The 20,090-nt window shown below is 33.9% G+C and overlaps 1 protein-coding gene across 1 annotated transcript; it reads right to left on the bottom strand.

Moving 5' to 3' along the window:
• Positions 1 to 2,623: 2,623 nt before the first annotated feature.
• LOC106130670 (rho-related BTB domain-containing protein 1) lies at positions 2,624 to 17,569 on the bottom strand. Its single transcript, XM_060951037.1, has 18 exons — positions 17,387 to 17,569; positions 16,118 to 16,221; positions 15,484 to 15,567; positions 14,323 to 14,436; positions 14,005 to 14,212; positions 13,552 to 13,644; positions 12,986 to 13,141; positions 12,143 to 12,228; positions 11,652 to 11,778; positions 10,893 to 11,030; positions 7,519 to 7,632; positions 7,099 to 7,269; positions 6,332 to 6,519; positions 5,682 to 5,742; positions 4,385 to 4,518; positions 3,645 to 3,766; positions 3,370 to 3,490; positions 2,624 to 2,756 (listed from the first exon to the last, which is right to left on the bottom strand). The coding sequence occupies exons 1-17, from the start codon at positions 17,564 to 17,566 to the stop codon at positions 3,387 to 3,389; spliced, it is 2,184 nt and encodes a 727-aa protein (XP_060807020.1). The 5' UTR covers positions 17,567 to 17,569; the 3' UTR covers positions 2,624 to 2,756; positions 3,370 to 3,386.
• Positions 17,570 to 20,090: the final 2,521 nt, after the last annotated feature.

A 20,090-nucleotide genomic window follows, 5' to 3' on the forward strand; every position in this document is an offset into this window, starting at 1 on the left:
AGTTTAAGTGGTATAAGAAAGGTAACACAAAATCTACCAGCCCACCTCCCATTGTCACTTCTAAGAAATACACCGCCACCGCCACCGACTATATATTGACTATATTATTCCCTTGTCTACAACCTACCAACACTCACTACGTGCAGTTCACAATAGGGTTACATCAATTATAGCAATTAATATTTTATAGAAAACTAGCGACCCGGCCCGGCTTCGCACGGGTGCAAAATTATAAATGTAAATAAACAAAATAAAAACCTTCCTCTTTAATCACCCTACCTGTTACAAAAAACCGCATCAAAATCCGTTGCGTAATTTTAAAGATTTAAGCATACAGACAAACAGACTAAAATAGCGACTTTGTTTTATACTATGTACCTAGTGGCTAGCCCGCCACCGCTCAGTTATGAGACGGCGGGTTATTGCGATTACATATTGTAATTGACGTAGTATAAACATAAAATCGGGCCTCTTTCCCGCAGGGGTAGGCAGAGACTACATCTTTCCATTTGCCCCGTTCCCTGCATACTTCTTTCGCTTCATCCACATTCATAAATCTCTTCATGCAAGCTCGTCGATTTACATGTAGGTACCACTTCTGATTTTATCTTTTCATAAGCTTCACAAAAAAAGAAAAACACTTCCATCGAAGTGCTAATTAAGTATGTTTATTGTAAACAATTTTATATGTGTATGTATGATGTATGTATGTAATAATTATTTATAATATGTTTTTTATGCAGTCGTAGCCATAATTGATATAATCCGTTTTGGAAACCATACAACAACCAGCATTTAATAACCTAAGTTTTTATATATATATAAAACACAGTCTATACTTAGCGCTAAAATATTCAAAGGTGATCGTGAGCTGTGACAAGTCGTCTTACGAGGAAATACTGGGATTCTAAGCAAATATTTCAAGAAACATATTAAGTTTTTTAGTTGACAAATAAAAGTTACATGCACGTATAATTTGTGTTATTACAACCTAATATGTAAAAAGAATCGGATGTATACAATAAATGTCAATATCGATGATCTGATGATGATGAATGCTTGCATTTCCTCTTAAGACCGCAATTTAACTTAAAATTAAAACTTCAAATAAAAAAATGTTAAGGATATACAAAACTGGTTACATAAATAGTATTTAGGAGCAAGTTAGCGGTTTTGACTTGTTAAGAGACAGGGTGTTTATTTTATACAGAACTTATATGTACTTATATCTCGCTCCTTAACTTTTAGCTTATTTCTCGACCATTAATACAGTCATCAATATTGTTTTGACACTACAAATAAATAAAAAAAAACGAGAACTTATGAGCATAGTCAAGACAAACGTCATGCGGATATATTTAAATACTGATGGTAGGTACTTACTTATGTTTATAATACTCTATGATCAAGCACCAAGCTAAACTCACCTTCAATATTGCACACAATAATAAAGTGACCACACACTGATTAAACCAATCTTTTCTTCCACTAAAAAAAACTAATGGCCCCCTAAAAACTAAACAATTAATTTTTAGGAAAACGTGGTACTATTCTGAGTTACTTACATTAGTTTCATTGCAAACCGAAGAAACTGAGGAAAAAAAAATGGAGGTAACCTGTATATTCGGGCAGCTGGATGTGTAATCATAATTCAATATGAGTTAGATTCACCTGCAAAGGTTGCGGAGATCAGACGGGAGTAGGTTCTTACAGAAACTTATCCAATCCAGTATCTTGATACAAACGGGTTACTCTCCATCTATATGTGAGCACTAATGGGCATCATTAGTTCAAAGTTCAAATGTAATAATATGACCAGTGTGTAATCACCTGATTTCTCATTAACTTTTATCCACACGATGGTTGTTGTTACAATAAAGTTACATTAGAGGCACATGTGCTTACCGAAACCGTTTAGATCTAACCTCTCAATAAGTGGAATTAAAATTGTGGATAAAACATTTTAAAAATTCATTTTTTACGAAAATATCTAAGCCTGACTTTTTTATATTAAAATATATTTACTTTTCGAAAAAAAAACTTAAATTATAAGTAAAAATTGTTGAAATAGTTCGTAATTTTTGAAATCTGTTATATTTTAAATACTTTTTTTAAACATAAACGCATTTTAAAAATCCGTAACATGTGACAATAAAAAAACACAAAACGGTTAAAACTCACAAACCAGCCCTTAATATAATTATAATCAAAAGTAACTGTTACTACATTGTCACAAATTTTATTAAACTTAAATCTTTTTTTCTTATTGGTTAAAAAAAATTAAGACCGAGCCTTTGAGCTTCACAATTTTATGAGATTTGGCTATGATTCATAATTTATGAAAAATAAATGACCATATTCACTGCTTTAAAGTAATTAAATAAAGCTAAAGTTTTTTAAGTAATGCTTTAGAAGCAAATTTTCTTTTAGCTAAAAAGTTCTGAAAATAGATTATGATTTAAAAGCTTTTCCAAGCTTTCATTATAAAAAAAAAAAAAAAATTGTAGAGATAAGACTTTAAAAATTAAATTTTTTCATTAATTCTTATTTAATTTTCATAAAATCAAGTTTCAAAGTCCGTACGAATTATGACAATGCAATATCAGCCTTATAAATAATAGCAGTCAAGTGTTAAATCGAGTGCAATCTCTATGTTAAGACTAGTTTAAGTGTATATGTGAAATAGTACGAGAATGGTCAGTATCGTGCTCATGAAGCACATTGAAACGGGCAACAGCACCGCTAAACGGAGAGATCTGAAAGAAAGAGAATATTTTTTCTTAAATAAGCAAATCATATTAACGAAAAATGTTGGTCTGAAAATGATGCCTTGTGGAGCCCCATTAATTTTTTTTTAATTTTTCAGAAAAGCCTTTGGAACTTCAATTATAATAGTTCTTCATAACAAAATATAAAAAAGTAATCGCAGTCGTGTCTTCATATCGTAAAATGTAATGATTTTTACATTGATTCAACATATCAAGAAAGTCAAACGCCTATGCAAGTTCTGAGAGCGTAATCATACAAGCGTTTCCAAGTTTTTAGTGCAATAGTCAGACAAATCTGTTCTTTTATAGTTAACGTAAGTTCATTTATAAACCCTTCTATTTTTAAATTTCTACGTCACAAATAAATTACGAATTTTTTAATATCGAAGATAATCTTCTAGCTGGGACACTATCCCATTTTAACATTTCTCTTCTTACAATATATATATACCTATATATTGGACTATAGACCTACATACATACATACATATAATCACGTCTATATCCCTCGCGGGACAGACATAGCCAATCGTCTTTTAGACTGTCGTTACTGTAATAGTGATAATATTAACATTATTATCGGTCATAAAGTAAGTCCTACCTCCAATAGGTGTGCTGTCAGAGAGGCGGATGATGCACGGCGTCGGCGGCGCGACACAGCGCGGTCGTCACGTCCGCCGGCGGCTCCGCGGTGCCGGGTTCACTTTCCCGGCGGACTTTACCTACAATAGTGCCACAGATTATATATGTAAAATAACATTGTATGTGTGGTTCCCGGCACTAATATAAAAAAGTATAGGGTCCTATGAGATGGTCATCTCTATCCTATAAATGTGGTGAAAGGCGACTATGGGATAAAATTAAGAAAATACTTACTGCTAAAACATAGACATCCAGTCTGTTGATTCGCCTGCACAGAACCACTTGGTCTGATCTCCTTCTGTTCTTTGTTTTGTTCCGTCACGCATTTCTGGTAATAGTCGTACTCTTTCACGTACCTAATGAGAGAAAAAGACAAAAATATACAACATTATCTTGTTTCTCTGTCATTATTTATCTCATTTATTAAAGCGTATTTTCTGTTGATTTTAAATAAAGAGGTTTTCGATATCATAGTGATGCCGTGTAAGTGACCAGTAATAATAAATGAATTATAGGCAGTTTGATACCAATCCTCAAATTTTATACACAACCTAAATAGCGCAGTGGTTAAAAATCTCACAAGAGAGCATGAGCGAAAATTTATCTAATATAGGAATTCAGTTATTTTCTGAATTTTGTTTTTATCGTTTAGATTTGTAATTGTTCTCTGAGATTGCATAACCGCAGAACCCTTAAGAGCCTTTGCACTTAAAGTCAGTTCCAACTACAACTACACATAGAAGGCAGAGAGTACGATGAAAAACGCTATGATAATAACTTTTGTAAAAAGAGAACCGCCTCCAATCGATATCCTCCTTTCAAATGTCGGTTAAATATCTAAAACCTACACCCAAGTGTCACAAACACTGTCCTGAAAACCACATCAAAATCGGTCCAGCGAAACGCGAGATAATCGCGGACAAACAAACATACATACGACTAAGTACATAAAAAAAAGACCATATCACACTCACCAAACAGGCGGCCACCGATTATCGGACAGATAGTCCCTAGAAGCGGAACTGAGGTATTTAGCGCGACAGACTCTGTCGTACGCGCTACATAGGCGCCACATGCACCAATCCGCCAAATTGTGCGCGTTGTGCAACTAAAAAAAACAAAATACACATTTATTTATTTCCTTTTCTTACATCTACCATCACTGCTGCCCTTTTGAATTTAATCAAATTGCCGGCACCAATAGAAAAAAGAATAGGACCACTCCGTCTCATGGATGTCGTAAAAGGCAACTAAAGGATAGGCGATGGGCTAGCAACCTGGCTATTTGTGTCTCAATTCTATCATTATACACGTGATTATATATATACCCTGCATATATGTATATATACTTGCAGGGTAGGCAGAGCCAACAGTCATCAAAAGACTGAAAGGCCACGTTCAGCCGCTTGACTCAGTTACTTAAGTTTGTAGTTGACCCTCTAAGCACTCTCATCTCATACTTATCAATACCTGAGGGGTTACTGCTAGTTTCACGGATCGAGCACAACGCGAATGTCTATGAGATTTAATCAGCGCCATCTAGTGGTAACGCGATGGTACTAATTCAATTCCATACGAATTCGCGTTTTGAAACAGTTAAAACTCTTACGGTGACGCAAAACATCGTGAGAAAACCTGCACATTAACGCAACTGGTTGTGTAACCATGATCGATCCAATACGGGTAAGATTTCCCTGCAAAGGTGGGGAAGGTCGGACGGGAGTCGCATCGTGTAAAAACCTAACTCACCCAATCCAGGACTCATGGTCAAGGGCAAACCTCGGGCTCCTCGCCAGAGTGGCGAAGATGCAACCGGGACTAAAGCCAGGAGAAAGATCGAGAGAATCAGGTATTTAAATAATTTAAAATAATTTAAGACCGAGCCTTTGAATTTTATGAGATTTAGCTGTGATTCATAATTTATGAAAAATATATGACCATTCTCACTGCTTTAAACTACTTAAAGAAAGCTAAAGTATTTTATATAATGCTTTAAAAGCAAATGTTCTTTTAGCTATAAACTTTTCCAAGCTATCATTATTAAAAAAATAAAAATTCTAAAGACATTAAAAATTTAATTTTGTCATTAATTCTCATTTAATTTTCATAAAATCTGAAGCAAAGATTTGAAGCAGTTAAATCACCCAAACCATGGTCAAGGTCGTACTCCGAGTTCCTCACCAGAGTGGTGAGGATGTACCAGGGATTATGGCCAGGAGGAAGTAGTATCTTTTTTTTCAGAGGTTAATTAAATGGAAATTTTTGACATACCTTCACTGGCTCCAAGAGCGACAGCGCGATTTCCACAACTTGCTCATCATCGCCACACACCCTGAAAGGAATGAGTAACCCTTTATCATTAGACAAAATGATTATTATGTAAATCGTCACTAGGTGAAAGTCTGGAACAGCCAAAAATTTTACATGGCCAGCGTGAAACCTTAACCAATACGTTACTGACTTTAGTTTTTCAATAAATATTACAAATACTATATACCTAATAATTTTTTTTTTAACTTTAGTTTTATTAGATTTAACAAATAATATAATAAATTCATTTATTTCTCCCAAAAATTGAAAATACAAATGTCACACCAAAGATACATACATATAATTACGTCTGTATCCCTTGCGGGGAAGACGGAGGATCATTCTTCTTTATCAACCATCATTATTATTATTCATCACGCTGTATCCTCATCATTCACATTTATCAATCTGCGTAATCAATCTCAATCATCATTCATTATCATCCATCTCATCATTTACTACAATCATCACCACAATAATCACTCTATCATTAAACCAAACAGCTGAACGTAGCCAATTCTTCTTTTTGAAACTGTTGGCTCTGTCCTCCCCGCAAAGGAAAAAGACGTGATTAAATGTATGTACGTATGTATAATCATTGAAAAACTCACGTATCGTGATGCTGCAACTGATGTATGACCCTCGCCTCCACCAAGGTCACCAGTCTGTTCATACACAGTCTGTTAGCTAGTTCCAACAGTTCCAGACATCTTGTGGGCTCGACCATTGGTATCTTGTCGGAATATATGTAGCAGAGGAGTATGTGGAAAGCGTACATTTTCACGCCCGGGAACGATATCTGAAAACGAGCAAAGATTAATTTAACATGTGTACGTGTATAGTGGTAAGTACGACTAGTTTTCACTAAATACAACAAATAATTGTCACTATTTGCCTATAAAATAGTGACTTTATAGGTAAACAGTGACAACTATTGGGATTTTGCCAAGTGAAATATCCATATAAAAAGAGGTTTTACTATGGGAGAAGCCCTTTGGTACATTAGTTCAACGGATACAAAATATCCCGTTTATATTTTGACATTCCTCAAAAAGAACCCATCTACTTATATTATATACCAATCAATTTGAAGCGAAATATTGTTTTTTGTATGCATGTACCCATCTATCCTACTTATATAATATATACCAATCAATTTGTAAAAAATATTTTTTTGTATGCATGTATGTTTGCAACGCGATAACACAAACCGCTAGTCATGATGAGACTTAAAAGGTACGAAAGATCTTTCATTAGAACTTTAAACAAATTTCCGTTATAAAGTTTTTATTTAAAAATAGAAGTGTTCTCGAGGTATTAGTTCGCGGCGTACGACTTGTTAACAAAAGCTAAGTGCGTGTCCAACAAGAATACTTACCACTCTAGAAGTGCTCTCCCTAAAATGGCCTTGGAACATGGCCTTCATAGGGTCACATCTGGCCATCAATATAGCTCTGTGCGCTAAATGTATGCCATCGTCAAGATCAAAAGTCACATCCGCGAAGAGATTCCTCTCTACGTACATATCGCGAAGGCGTTGGGGTAGAGGCTGAAAAATCAAACATATTTACTCAATATTTCTGCCGTGTGGTTCCCGGCCCTTTTGAATAAGACCACTTCCCGTGAATCTCATAAAAAGCGAATAAGGGATAGGCTCAGGATTTTTTAAAATGTTATGTCTTCTTGTTATTCCACTGTTATGGGCATGGTTGTAAGTTCACGCGGGTGAAACCGCGCTCGGAAAGCTAGTGTTACAAGTAAGTATAAATAAATAGAATCCGATTTTTTCGACACTTACCGTGTGGAATTGCAACATGAATCCTTTATCGAAAAGCAAGTGTTGGTCCAGTATAAACTGGCTCAATTTCACTAATTCAGTGAAGCCTAGTAGTTCGGCTGCTTGACGTATTTCCTAAAAAATGTAAATTAAATCTTATGTACACTGTTTTCAGTTCAGTTCAGAAACTTAAACTTTGTATTATCTGTTGTTTTCTATAACCACTACAATCGGTTATGTGTGCTAATTAAACAGATAAATAAATATTCCGAATCGTCTAATTTGGTGCCGTGTCGTTTCCGACACTTTAGAATAGGACAACTCTATATCTTTCCAATGGATGTAGTAAACGGCAACTAAAAGAGGGGCTGATAAGCTTGGGATCCCTCTTGCAGGCGATGGGCTAACAATCTGTCACAACTGAATCTCAATTCCATCATTAAGCCATACAGCTGAACGTGATCTTTCAGTCATTTTGGGACTGTTGGCTCTGTCTGGTATATAGTAGTGACTATATGTATGTATGTTTATCATCTAATTTGCAAGTAAAATAGAGGAAGTGACACAGATTGCGCTTGCTTTAACACTTGAATAAATTAATGTATATGCTCATGAATAAATAAAGAAAAATGTTGACAATATTTCGTTCAGTGTACTATTTGTATATCTAGCTTGTCGTTTCATCATTATTGCTATAATGATGAAATTGCACGAGTCTAAGATATAAATTCTTGACTCCTTTCAACCCTTGAAAAATAACAGAACTTTTTTCCAATACATCACTTCTTTCTTATAAATATGTACTTATATTCCAGTTTGGTTATCAAGCAGTTAAATTCAAAACCGCCATTTCTAACCGGCTTAGGACATCATCATCAACACGGAATTTTTTTCCTGAATGTGTATTTCCCTCACCATAAGAGCATCGGTGGTGAAACTGATAGCGAAAAGTAAAAAAAAAACTCTCCAGTAAAAATGTATTGAGCAGATGTTTTGATTCTTAGTAAACAAACAAAACTTTCGCTCCTTTTAGTTTTAAAAGTTGTGAAAAATATTAGGAAGCTACTCAGTTTCATCGTTCAAATATGTATACTAACTGTAAAAATTTCCTTAATCGATAAAAATTCACGCTGAATGTTTAGGTTAAACTTTAGAAATAAAATAATTTATAATAAAATGTCTTTTATTTTCATGATTTTATTCTTTGAGTAAAAAACTAAGAGTTCAACCAAGACTATGCAATGATATGAAAAATAAATGATAATGACATCAACACGATATAAATTTAATAAACTACAATATGATGTGGATAAACAAATAATAATAACCTACCCCTCCGGGAAAGAGGCGTGATTTTATGAATGTATGTAGGTATGTACAATTACTTCTATATAATATGTTCACACTGTGAAGGCAAATAATAAAACGAATTAAAAATGGTTAAATGGCGATTATTATAATAATCAGATTTACCAGTAGCAATCCAATAGCGGCGGACTTTGAAAGACATGTTATTAATACAAATATTATTATTTATTTCGTTATTATTTAAAATACACACACTAAATAAATATAATACTTTAAGTAAGTAGAATACAAAAGATTAGATAAAGATTTGACAAAGAGAACAATACAACTATAAGACCCGCCACATATATATGGAATATTTCGATCGACTAAATAGTCTACTGACTATAGTATCCAAGAAAAATAGTGCATTTCTAAATGGGAAATTAAAATATGGGTACAGTAAGTTAAAATAAATGAATTCGATAATCGAGACTACAAAGGCTTTGGCGCAAAACGTCTCTTTCGCAAAATGTCCCCTGGTCGCAAAACATCTCTTTCGCAGAATGTCTCTTTCGCAGAACATCTCTTTCGCAGAATGTCTCTTTCGCAGAACATCTCTTTCGCAGGATGTCTCTTTCGCAGAATGTCTCTTTCGCAAAATGTCGCGCCAGGGACTTAGAATAAAATTTGATTCTCAAAGCAAAATCATTTATTACAATTATAGAGTAATTATGCAACCTTAAACTACTTAATTTTTGGGTCCAAAACAAACTTTGAGAAAAATATGAAACACTCCCCCGTGTTGACCTTAAACATAACTGGCTTCTCATTATGGCACTAAAATATGTTAAATAAAAAATAAAAATATTTTTATATCATTTTTTAAATGATTAAAAAAATAAATTTAATATATTAAAATGTCAAATAAACGAATTTTGGCATTGTAATTTACTTTAGTTACCAAGTATTGCAAATAAAATATATTTTAATCATTTTTATAAATGATTAACATATATTATTGATAAAAAGAAAATATAATTAAAATGCATATCTTAATTGTGGTACTAAAGTTAACTTTGGTTAATTATTAAACATTGCGAATAAAATTATTTTTATCATTTTCATAAATGATTCAAAAAATAAATTTTCGCATTTAAATTAACCTTTGTTATTAATTAAAATTTGTTACATAAATTATTTTTTTCGTAAATGATTAAGAAAATAAATCTTTCATTAAGAAAAATAAACAAAAATGTAAGTACTTATTTATTTTTTATACTGTAAGGTACTTGCTAATAAAGTATTGCTAATCAAAATAAACATTGACAAAGTTTGTTTTGGACCCAAAAATTAAGTAGTTTAAGGTTGCATAATTACTCTATAATTGTAATAAATGATTTTGCTTTGAGAATCAAATTTTATTCTAAGTCCCTGGCGCGACATTTTGCGAAAGAGACATTCTGCGAAAGAGACATCCTGCGAAAGAGATGTTCTGCGAAAGAGACATTCTGTGAAAGAGATGTTCTGCGAAAGAGACATTCTGCGAAAGAGATGTTTTGCGACCAGGGGACATTTTGCGAAAGAGACGTTTTGCGCCAAAGCCACTACAAATCCATAATGTATGTATGTGGCTGGCCTAAGAAACAAAACTGTTTAAAACACTAGTATAGTAGGTACCCTCTTTTTATTTATCCAAAATGCACCTTATAACTTCAATAATAAGACTTCATCTCACCTGCTCTTTCAATGCACTGCTATCCAAAATTCTAGTGTAAATGAACTCTTTTTATTCAATCTAAAAGCCACCTTATAGCTTTAATTACAAGGCTTCCATCTTCTAACCTACTGTTTAAACGTAAATTATCCTAATTTCTTAACGCCAGTAATTTTTCCCCAGTCTTAACGCCAGTGTATACGATAAAACTACCCACCATTATTTTTGTCTAAAAATCACCTTATATTCTTAATAACTAAGCTATTTAAAAGCAAAGTACCCTTTTTAATCAAAAAACTTAAATAAAATGAAGTTTCTCAATTCAACCATTTAATATGCTTTATCAACCAAAAATGCACCTTATAACTTCTAAAATAAGGTTTCACCTCACCTGCTGTTTGAAAGCGCCGCTATCCAAAACTCCAGTGTATATGAAATTGATGATTTCTTGCATCACCGTTTGCGATATGAGTTTGCTCATGGTCACTATCGTCTGAGTTTGCGATGTCGCGTGTTGGATTTTGTCACACTGAAACCATTGATACATACTTTACAAAATTGTAAAGAGAAAATAAATTGTTTACAGTGAATACTTTATTTTTATTCTTTAAAGCATTGTGTACGCATAATTTACTAAGTCAAATACATCCTCTCTTAAACCTTGCTTGCTATTGCAATAGTCAATAATATAGTTAGAAAATAGTTTATTACCAGTTTAAGTATTCGTTGACAAAGAAATAAGGTTTGCTTATTAGCTGTTGCTTGAATAGTTTATAAAATAATATATCAACTTCTTTTTCTGATAGACATAGGGTACAGCCCACTCTCAAATTCTACCTATTAAAAACTACCATAGGATTTTGATGTAGATTGGTCTGTGCCAATTATAATTGGCTTGTGTGTACATTAAATTATTCCTGTTGAAGGCGCATGTAACACACCTTTATCTCTGACATTCATCTCATTACAAAATATAAAAAAATCTGTACATAATATTTTTCAGTCTATTGTTTTTCAGTTTTATTACCGTTGGCTCTGTCTACCCCGCAAGAGATATAGACGTGACCATATTATGTATGTATGTATTTTTCAGTTGGCAGCAAATTCTAAGACAACATATTTTTTTTTTAATATACATAGATGATTTTACCTTAACAACCCTTATAGAGTTGATGGCGGGGTGATTGACCTCTCTGTATAAGTCCGGCGGTTTCTTGCAACTGTCGCTCAAGGGCAGAATCTGGCAAGAGGAACGACGTTTGATCTGGTCCCACACCCTGAGAAAGACAAGAAAAATTATAAGGAATAAATAAATAAATATTTATATACGGGACAGATTACTCAGAGTTAGCCCACATAAGTTCGAGACTTGTGTTACGAGATCAAAACTCAACTCTAAACCTTTATTTTAAAAGCTATAATAACACACCCTTAAATCTAATAAAAAAACATATATTTAAAATTTTTGTGTGTCACCAATAAACTAAAAACTAGAAATAATTGCTTCTACAAAAGCATATTCCTATAATATATGTATGTTATTACTTACTTATTATATATCACCGATCTGGAAAATAATAATTTGTACATAGATATACATACATACACAATATAAATTGTACACATCTTTACATCACTCACCTCATTTGTTTAGCTTGGTCCTGCCGTATCAGATATTCTGTGTCCTCATTAAATTCACCGGTCGTCGCTTCACCCATGCTACTGACCTGAAACGAACCATCTTAATTTTTATACAAATACAAGTAAGTATAGGCTTACAAAATTGGGATTATTTTTTTTAGGCGATGGGCTAGCAACCTGTCACTATTTGAATCTCAATTCTATCATAAAGCCAAATAGCTGAACGTGGCCATTCAGTCTTTTCAAGACTGTTGGCTCTGTCTACCCCGCAAGGGATATAGACGTGACAATATGTATGTATGTACAAGTAAGTATAACCGGTAATTACTACTGCTTTTCTTGAGAATTTGGTTACGTAATAAAAAAACAGTCACTTGATATTTTTTTCGAAAATTATGATGCATTTGGTCATGTTTCTTAAACGCTATTAGATAATTTATTGACCTTAGGTACATTAAAATTGTATAATGAATTACTTTCTTAATTTAGAGTTCACTCAACTATTTTTGTTTTCGTTAATGATGAGGTACTTTGACACAATGTCAAAAAATTAAATTACAATTTCAGGATTGGTATGTAAGAACATATCCGTAATCAAATATGTATTGTCAAAATGCATGTCAAATATTAAGGCATCATGTCCGAGAAAACACTTACCACATTGGAGAAACAAGTCACACCTCCGAGAAACATGTCACCATACGCGAGAAACAACTCACTATATCCGGGAATCGTCTCACGATACCCGAGAAACAACTCACCTCATCCGAGAAACATCTCACCATACCTGAGAAAAAACTCACCACAATCAAGAATTAAATTTATATATAAGAAACAACTCACCATACTACTCTCACTAGAACTAGCTCTTAGTTCGGCTGACAAATTAGCGCAGTCGGTGCTGAGGAGCCGGTGGAAGGCCTCGCAGGCGGCCGCGAGCATGAACCGGTGTACCGGGAAGCCTTTGGCGCCGCAGATTATCACCATGTCGGAGAAATACTGGGAAATTATATCAAAACATATAATAAAACAGTAGACAATGTTTTGTATTGTATACGCTATTCTCTTAACGGATTAAGGAATTCTTTACGGATTTTACATACATAAAATCACGCCTCTTTCCAAGAGGAGTAGGCGGAGATTACACTTATCCACTTCTAACACGCCATCCTGCATACTTCTCACGGCTTAGATACTTTTGTTATCCAGCTTATAGGCCTAGGCGATGGGCTAGCAACCTGTCACTACTTATTTGAATCTCAATTCTATCATTAAGCCAAACAGCTGAACGTGGCCTATCAGTCTTTTCAAGACAGTTGGCTCTGCCTACCCCACAAGGGATATAGACGTGAATATATGTATGTATAAGTAAAGTCAAGGGTTAAAGTAACAAAGCAAAATGTATGTACCTGTTGCCGTAGTAAGGTAGTCATGTTTTCCAGGTATACGCTGTTTACCACAGCTACTTCGGGCTCCATAGGCCTCGGCGGTCTGAACGGCGCCTACAACCAAAACCAAAAATAAGGATAAATAGCCAAATCTAAAAACCTCATAATAAACAGGAGATGTAAGGCTTAAAGATGTAGGAATGTAATTTTAAATACATAAATTAGTCTTGTCATATTCAAAATGTGATTAATTAGTTTCAAAATATTTTTGATTCGTAAGTCAGAAAATTTTTACACAAGTTAGCTTTATTGACTTTTTTAATTCGTTGGCGTTGAATTTGATATTCTCTTAATCTCTATTATTAAAAGATTAATTAATTATTTATATTTGTTATTATTGATACCTGAGTAGAGTATTTACAATAAATTACCGTTTAACGACCATAATTTTTGGTGGCAGCGGTGGGATAGTACCTGTAACAAAGGGCGTTGAACCCTCTTCAAATTGGTCATCCAGAATCTCTGCTGCCTCCGAGCAATCAAAGCGGCTCTGATAGCGTTCTCGAACACCTCATTTATGCCATAGTAGGTAAACACTGACGTCTCATAGTAGTATATGCCGAACTCGTGTGCCAATGCTCGGCCTTGGTCAGGCATTACTAAGTCGCTTTTACGCGGCGCCCTGTAAATCGGAATAATATTTAGACCCTACAATATTGTAAAAATTATTACAGCATTTCGCTTCATTGTGCATGTTTTACATGTAAATTTAATACGTAATATATAGCTTACCTTATAAATGGACTGCGATCCTTGCAATAGTTCAAATATGTTTCATCTCTGTACATATATCGCAGGTCGTTTTTACACCCGACGAGAAGAATAGGTGTGTTGGGGCAAAAGCGCCTATTAAATAAAGATTATTATTGTAGGCAACAACATTACTTTATTTATCTTTTATTATTTCTGTTATTAGTTTATTTTAACGTTAACAGGCAAAGCCAGCTGGCATACATATATGCATATGAATGCCATAGCAACGGTTGTCATGATTTGTTTGGTTAGCAAAAAACATCAGAGTTTTTATTGTATTTTTTCTATTTGTTTGTTAAAAAAAAAAGGCGGACTCATCGCTAAAGCAATCTCTTCCAGTCAACCTTTTATTATATAGGTACCTATGATTAATTGATTTTGATTATTTCTCTCCTCTTCAGTTCTCCTTCTTTCTTTTTTATATAGTATATTCCTGAACTTTCGTCTATACTTCCTACATTGTAGTAGTACATTATATCAAGTTACAATTACATCTACCTATATGCAACTCTTCCGTTATTGAGTAACCGACTGACTGACAGACAATGCAATGCACAGATCAAACCACTGGGTGCAGAAACTTGAAATTTGGCATCTAGGCAGCGTATGTAGTCTAGAGATGCACTATGGGAGGAATGGATTTGTCCTTTCTTTTTTTTTAAATGTCTACCCTCTCTTTAATTCGCACTCACAATGTACTCGTAGTTTTACTTTTATTTGCCAATACATACTTGTATTAAACCTTGTGAACATAATATGACCATTTTTCTTGGGGTGGAGGGTTGATAACCTGAGATACAGGACTCCTAGTTCAGGTGTCAATACGCCATAATTAAAAAAAAAAAAAATTACGGGTATTTTTCGTCTTACACTTTGGTATCCATATACATATATTGTCATCCTCCTCATTATATTAGTTCCATTTGCTCCCTCTCTTCACTGTATGTATCACCATGATCCAATATGAGTCAGATTCCCTTCAGTTTTGCCGAAGTCAGATGGGAGTCACTTTATGTTAAAACCTGACTTACCCAACCCTGGATCGTTGTCACTGGCGCAAGGCCTAAAGGTCAGTGTCAAGGCTTAAATTCAGAGAAGTGAACCGTGACTAACTTCAAGATGGTAGTAATTAATACTTACCTAATCTCCGGATACCACATAGCACCACAATTTCTCAGTGATATAGGGTTGGTAATTGAAAAGCAAAGTAAGACCACGTCAGACCTAAAAGAGAGAGACATACATACTAACATAAAATCACGCCTCTTTCCCGGGGGTTAGACAGAGACGACATCATCTTTCGAACAAATTACAAACAAAGTGAATGTAACTAAAATCATGGTATATTTACTTTCTCTAAAACCTATGAGACTTATTATATTGTATTGTGACATTTTTTTTAAATTATTATTGTTTAATTTATTATTACAATTAATTAGAAGTTTAAATTAGTTATTTCTGACTAATTGTACTGTTAAATGGCAAAAATTGAAAATTTTCAAATTGTACCTGTATTCATTTTCCTAAAGACATACTTAAAAACAGTTGAATCGATTTTTATAAAAAAAAAAATATAATCCAACAAAACCTCATCCCGTTCGGTTCGTAAAGCTGGTTTACCCACCAAATGATTCATTAAACTGCTTATTCTGTGTGATGTAAAGAATATTTGCATTCGCGAATGTCGGAAGAAGATATCAACATTTACTTTCACATCCACGAGTTAAAAAAAAAATTGACATTCATTACATCACTACTTCCGAGTAAGCCTTACCTTCCGTAAGCGAATCTCCTGTCCTTTTCGTGGTCTCCGAAGGTATCCCACAGCCTGAGAGAGACATTGACTCCGTCTACCACCTCCCAAGACCTTTCCAGGACCTGACAAACAAAGCATTTGTTTTTTTTTTAATTAAGATAACACTTAATAGGATTCCCGTGCAAAGTTTTTATTTGAAACTAATTCCATTTGCTACAGGAAAGTAATACAAAAAATAATTTTCAACATTTGTTTAATATCACGTGTACCATCAAATTCAAAATCACGTGTCTCATCAGACATCACATGTCTCAGACATACATACATACATATAATCACGTCTACATCCCTTGTGGGGTAGACAGTCTTGAAAAGACTTACAGGCCACGTTCTGCTGTTTAGCTTAATGATATAATTGAGAATAAATTAGTGACAGTTTTAAGCCTATCCCTCATACATCAAATGCCAAATAAATGAATAAAACTTTAATTAAATACAAATACAGTTTTGTATGCTATAACACTACGTAACAACATCGCATGACAAACATACATTATGACTGCATGCAAATTTGCCCACAAATTACATGCTGATTGACCCTTATTTACCCTTCGGGCGGCCTACCCGATCCGCCACCGAGATTCGGGGCTTTGACTCTGAAAGTCATGAAATTATTACTATTCATAATGTTTCTGCGTTCGCTTGCAAACATTATTGTATTGAGATGAAATTAAGGCCAGATATAACGATGTGCAGAAGACGGGTGAAGTAGATGTTTGCAGGTCTAGCTAGATGTATGTCAGTGGTTTTAACCATATAATGTATGTGGGTGACCGACGCCAGATTCTTAGGGAAAAGAAAAAGTAGTGTGGAGTAGTGGGGCGTAGTGTGGAGTAGTGGAGCGTAGTGTGGAGTAGTGGGGCGTAGTGTGGCTGGAGTAGAGGCTTTTGTGACACAAAAAGACATGCCACCTTACTTATGTAGTTTCACATAATATATTGGCAAATAAAAGCTACAGTAAAGTTTGACTCTCCTGGTTGCGTCGTTACCTCTCTAAAGAGAAGCCTGAGCTGCGCCTGCGACCACAATCCTAGATAAGTCAAGTCAGGTTTTTGCATTGCCGGGAACTCTTATCCATATTGAATCATTGTTTCATGAGTCAACAATCAAAGGCTGGCCAAGGATTTGAACATATGCCACCTTTTTCTTACCCTTTAACCATTTGTCTAACACTCTTCACACATACTTTTTAGAGCTACAGAGAAAAGCTATCATAATAACACTCACATCTTTATAAATCCTGTATTGATCAATCGCCCACACGGTTGGCACATGTGTCGTCATCAGCTGAGAAAGCGAGACGTGTTTGTTGCATGCGCGCGCGCATATCAACCGCGTCTTGCCAACCGCCGTGTCCCCGACCACCACACACTTCACCAACTCCTGATGAGGCTGTTCGTTGTCCATTTTCTGTAACAATAAATAAAGGTCCTGTTAATGTAGAAAAAACATAGTGTGCTAGCTGCGTACTTACTGTGCAGATTGTAAAAGTAACAGAACACAGAGACTATTCACAATTTTTTAAGGTAGACAATGTGTATTCGTCAATGGTTTAGATTTAAGAGATCTTTATTTGTTATTTGATGTCTGATGAAAATACTGCAGTGTAGTTTGTTCTGCCAGTTCTTAAATATATGTGTTTTGAAAGCGGTAGAAGATATAATTAAACTTAAGTTAGGTTGATGTATAACTGATACCTTGAATCCATTCTTAAAAAAAAATGTTTTCTATTATTTTAGTATAATTTATTATTTACTTATGGCTACAAAACAAAGGCTTTTCTTTTCTTTGTATTTATCACAAATGAATTAAGTAAAACCCCAAAACTCACATTTTGCCAAACCATGTCATTCAAATGTGGAACTCTCTACTTGAGAGCGATATGTGCTCCAAGTGTGGACACTTTTAAAATCGACTGACGACAAACATTTAAAAACACAAGCGCAGAAATATTCAAGCATCAGCTTAAAGCCGCTATTGATAAATAAATAAATAAAATTAGAAATGCCTTAGAACACTATTTCTTAATCTATGTGTTATATAGTATAAGTCAATTCTATAATCTGTACTGATGACTTAAAATTTTATAATAAAAAAAAATATAACAATAAAAAACCATAACTTTCCATTGACATTCTGAGAGGTCTCCTCCAGATCTTTCTGCCTATTTCGGTCCCTTGTGTGTCTAACCCATAATTACATTTTATGTCTATACTATCAGATCTCCTCAAAAGAGTCCGCAAAATTCAATCAAGTGAAAGGCTTATAATCTCGGGATTCCTCTTTTAGGTGCTGGGTTAGCAACCTGTCACTATTTAAATCTCAATCCATCATGAATATTATAATTAAGTGCCGTGTGGTTCCTGGCACAAATATCAATCAATTATAACGACTAAAGGATAGGCTTATAAACTTGGGATTCTTCTTTAGGCAATGGGCAAGCAATCTGTCACTATTAGAATCTCAATTATATCAGCTTAACAGCTGAATGTAGCCTTTCAAGACTGCTGTCTATCCCGCTAGTGATATAGACGTGACAACATGTATGTATGTATTTAATATTATAATGTCACCATTTTCCGGATTAGTTGAGCTTGGGGGTTGTCAGAGATCACATCTTTCTACATACATCTTTCTTACAGGGTAGATCTCAGGGGTAGACAGAGCCTACAGTTTTAAAAAGTCTGAAAGGTCCCAACTACAGAATAAAATAGATTTATTTTTAAAATTGGATACAAGGTATCACTTATTAACGTCACATAACTTAAATCTAATTATAACTACTAGTAGGTATTATCCAAAAAAGAAAATCAAAAATAAAGTTATTACCGCGTAAACCCTCAATCCACGACATTTCTCAGTTGATATAAATAAATAATTAATATGATAAAACCAACAAAATTAAAATTTTACTGTTGTTTCCAAATTTCAAAAAGTTTTGTTTTTGTTTTGAATTGAATTCAGACTCAAAAATAAATGTAACTTCTAACTTCAGTGACAAATTTTCGTTCTTTCAAGTTCAATCAAAAAAAGTTCAGCAAATTTCAATTCAAATTCAGTTTCTAACTTCAAACAAAACAAACAACTTTGAGAAAACTGTCAATGTCATCAGTCATCACATCAGACAAAATTTTTTGAAAATTTTGAAAGAATAATTTTAATCTTAGTGATGAGAACCCCACAAAATAATTAACATACATAATCATAATCGATTATTTTTTAATTATGTACGGAGAAGGGCATAAAAATAAGTGTAGGTACAGCTACCTGCCCTAATAATTTATTAGATAGTGTTGGGTTATGTAGAATATTGCTTATTATTTTGAATAAAAATGTAATATTACAAAACTTTAAAAGAAGAAACAAAAAAATCCCAAGTTTTATCATTTTAACATGTAAGTATTATTCATAATACAATAACTAAGTACTGGAACTAGGAAAGAAACATGACATTTGAAATTACATTACTCAGGCTTGAAACTGAGTTAACTTATTGCTTACATTGTTGCGATTGTATAACAATGTCTTTTATTCATACTTTTTTTTCGAGCACGTCGACAAAAATACAGAAACAGCCCATTATTTAGGTTCTTAACTTTAACGTTCATAAACTACCTTTTAAAATTAAAGCAGGAATATCATCATCATCAGTCAGAAATATTACTCAGTCTGGATAAAAATCAAACTTACGCCTTCTTATTGTGGACGAAATATATTCCTATTATTCACAATCACAATTTTTCAATAGCAATCCGTAGGAACACTGTCAATGGACCAGTTTTAATCATCATATTCCGCACTATGAACAATATTCACGGACAACACAAGACAACTGCATTATGCCGAAAAGAAATAACTAAAATAAAAAGATTATCTATTCACGATATCCAGAACGAAGTGAAGTTGATTTTGTAGCATTGCAGCGTTGTGC

This window comes from Amyelois transitella, chromosome 23, assembly GCF_032362555.1.
Source record: "Amyelois transitella isolate CPQ chromosome 23, ilAmyTran1.1, whole genome shotgun sequence".
NCBI classification, from domain to species: Eukaryota; Metazoa; Arthropoda; class Insecta; order Lepidoptera; family Pyralidae; genus Amyelois; species Amyelois transitella.

Excerpts from the sequence above, each read along its gene's own strand:
- LOC106130670 (XM_060951037.1), bottom strand. The coding sequence starts at position 17,566 with ATGGACAACGAACAGCCTCATCAGGAGTTGGTGAAGTGTGTGGTGGTC. Across the intron at positions 14,213-14,322 it reads GATCGCAGTCCATTTATAAG|GGCGCCGCGTAAAAGCGACT; the intron begins GTAAGCTATATA and ends TCCGATTTACAG. Across the intron at positions 3,491-3,644 it reads TGGATGTCTATGTTTTAGCA|GTAAAGTCCGCCGGGAAAGT; the intron begins GTAAGTATTTTC and ends GCACTATTGTAG.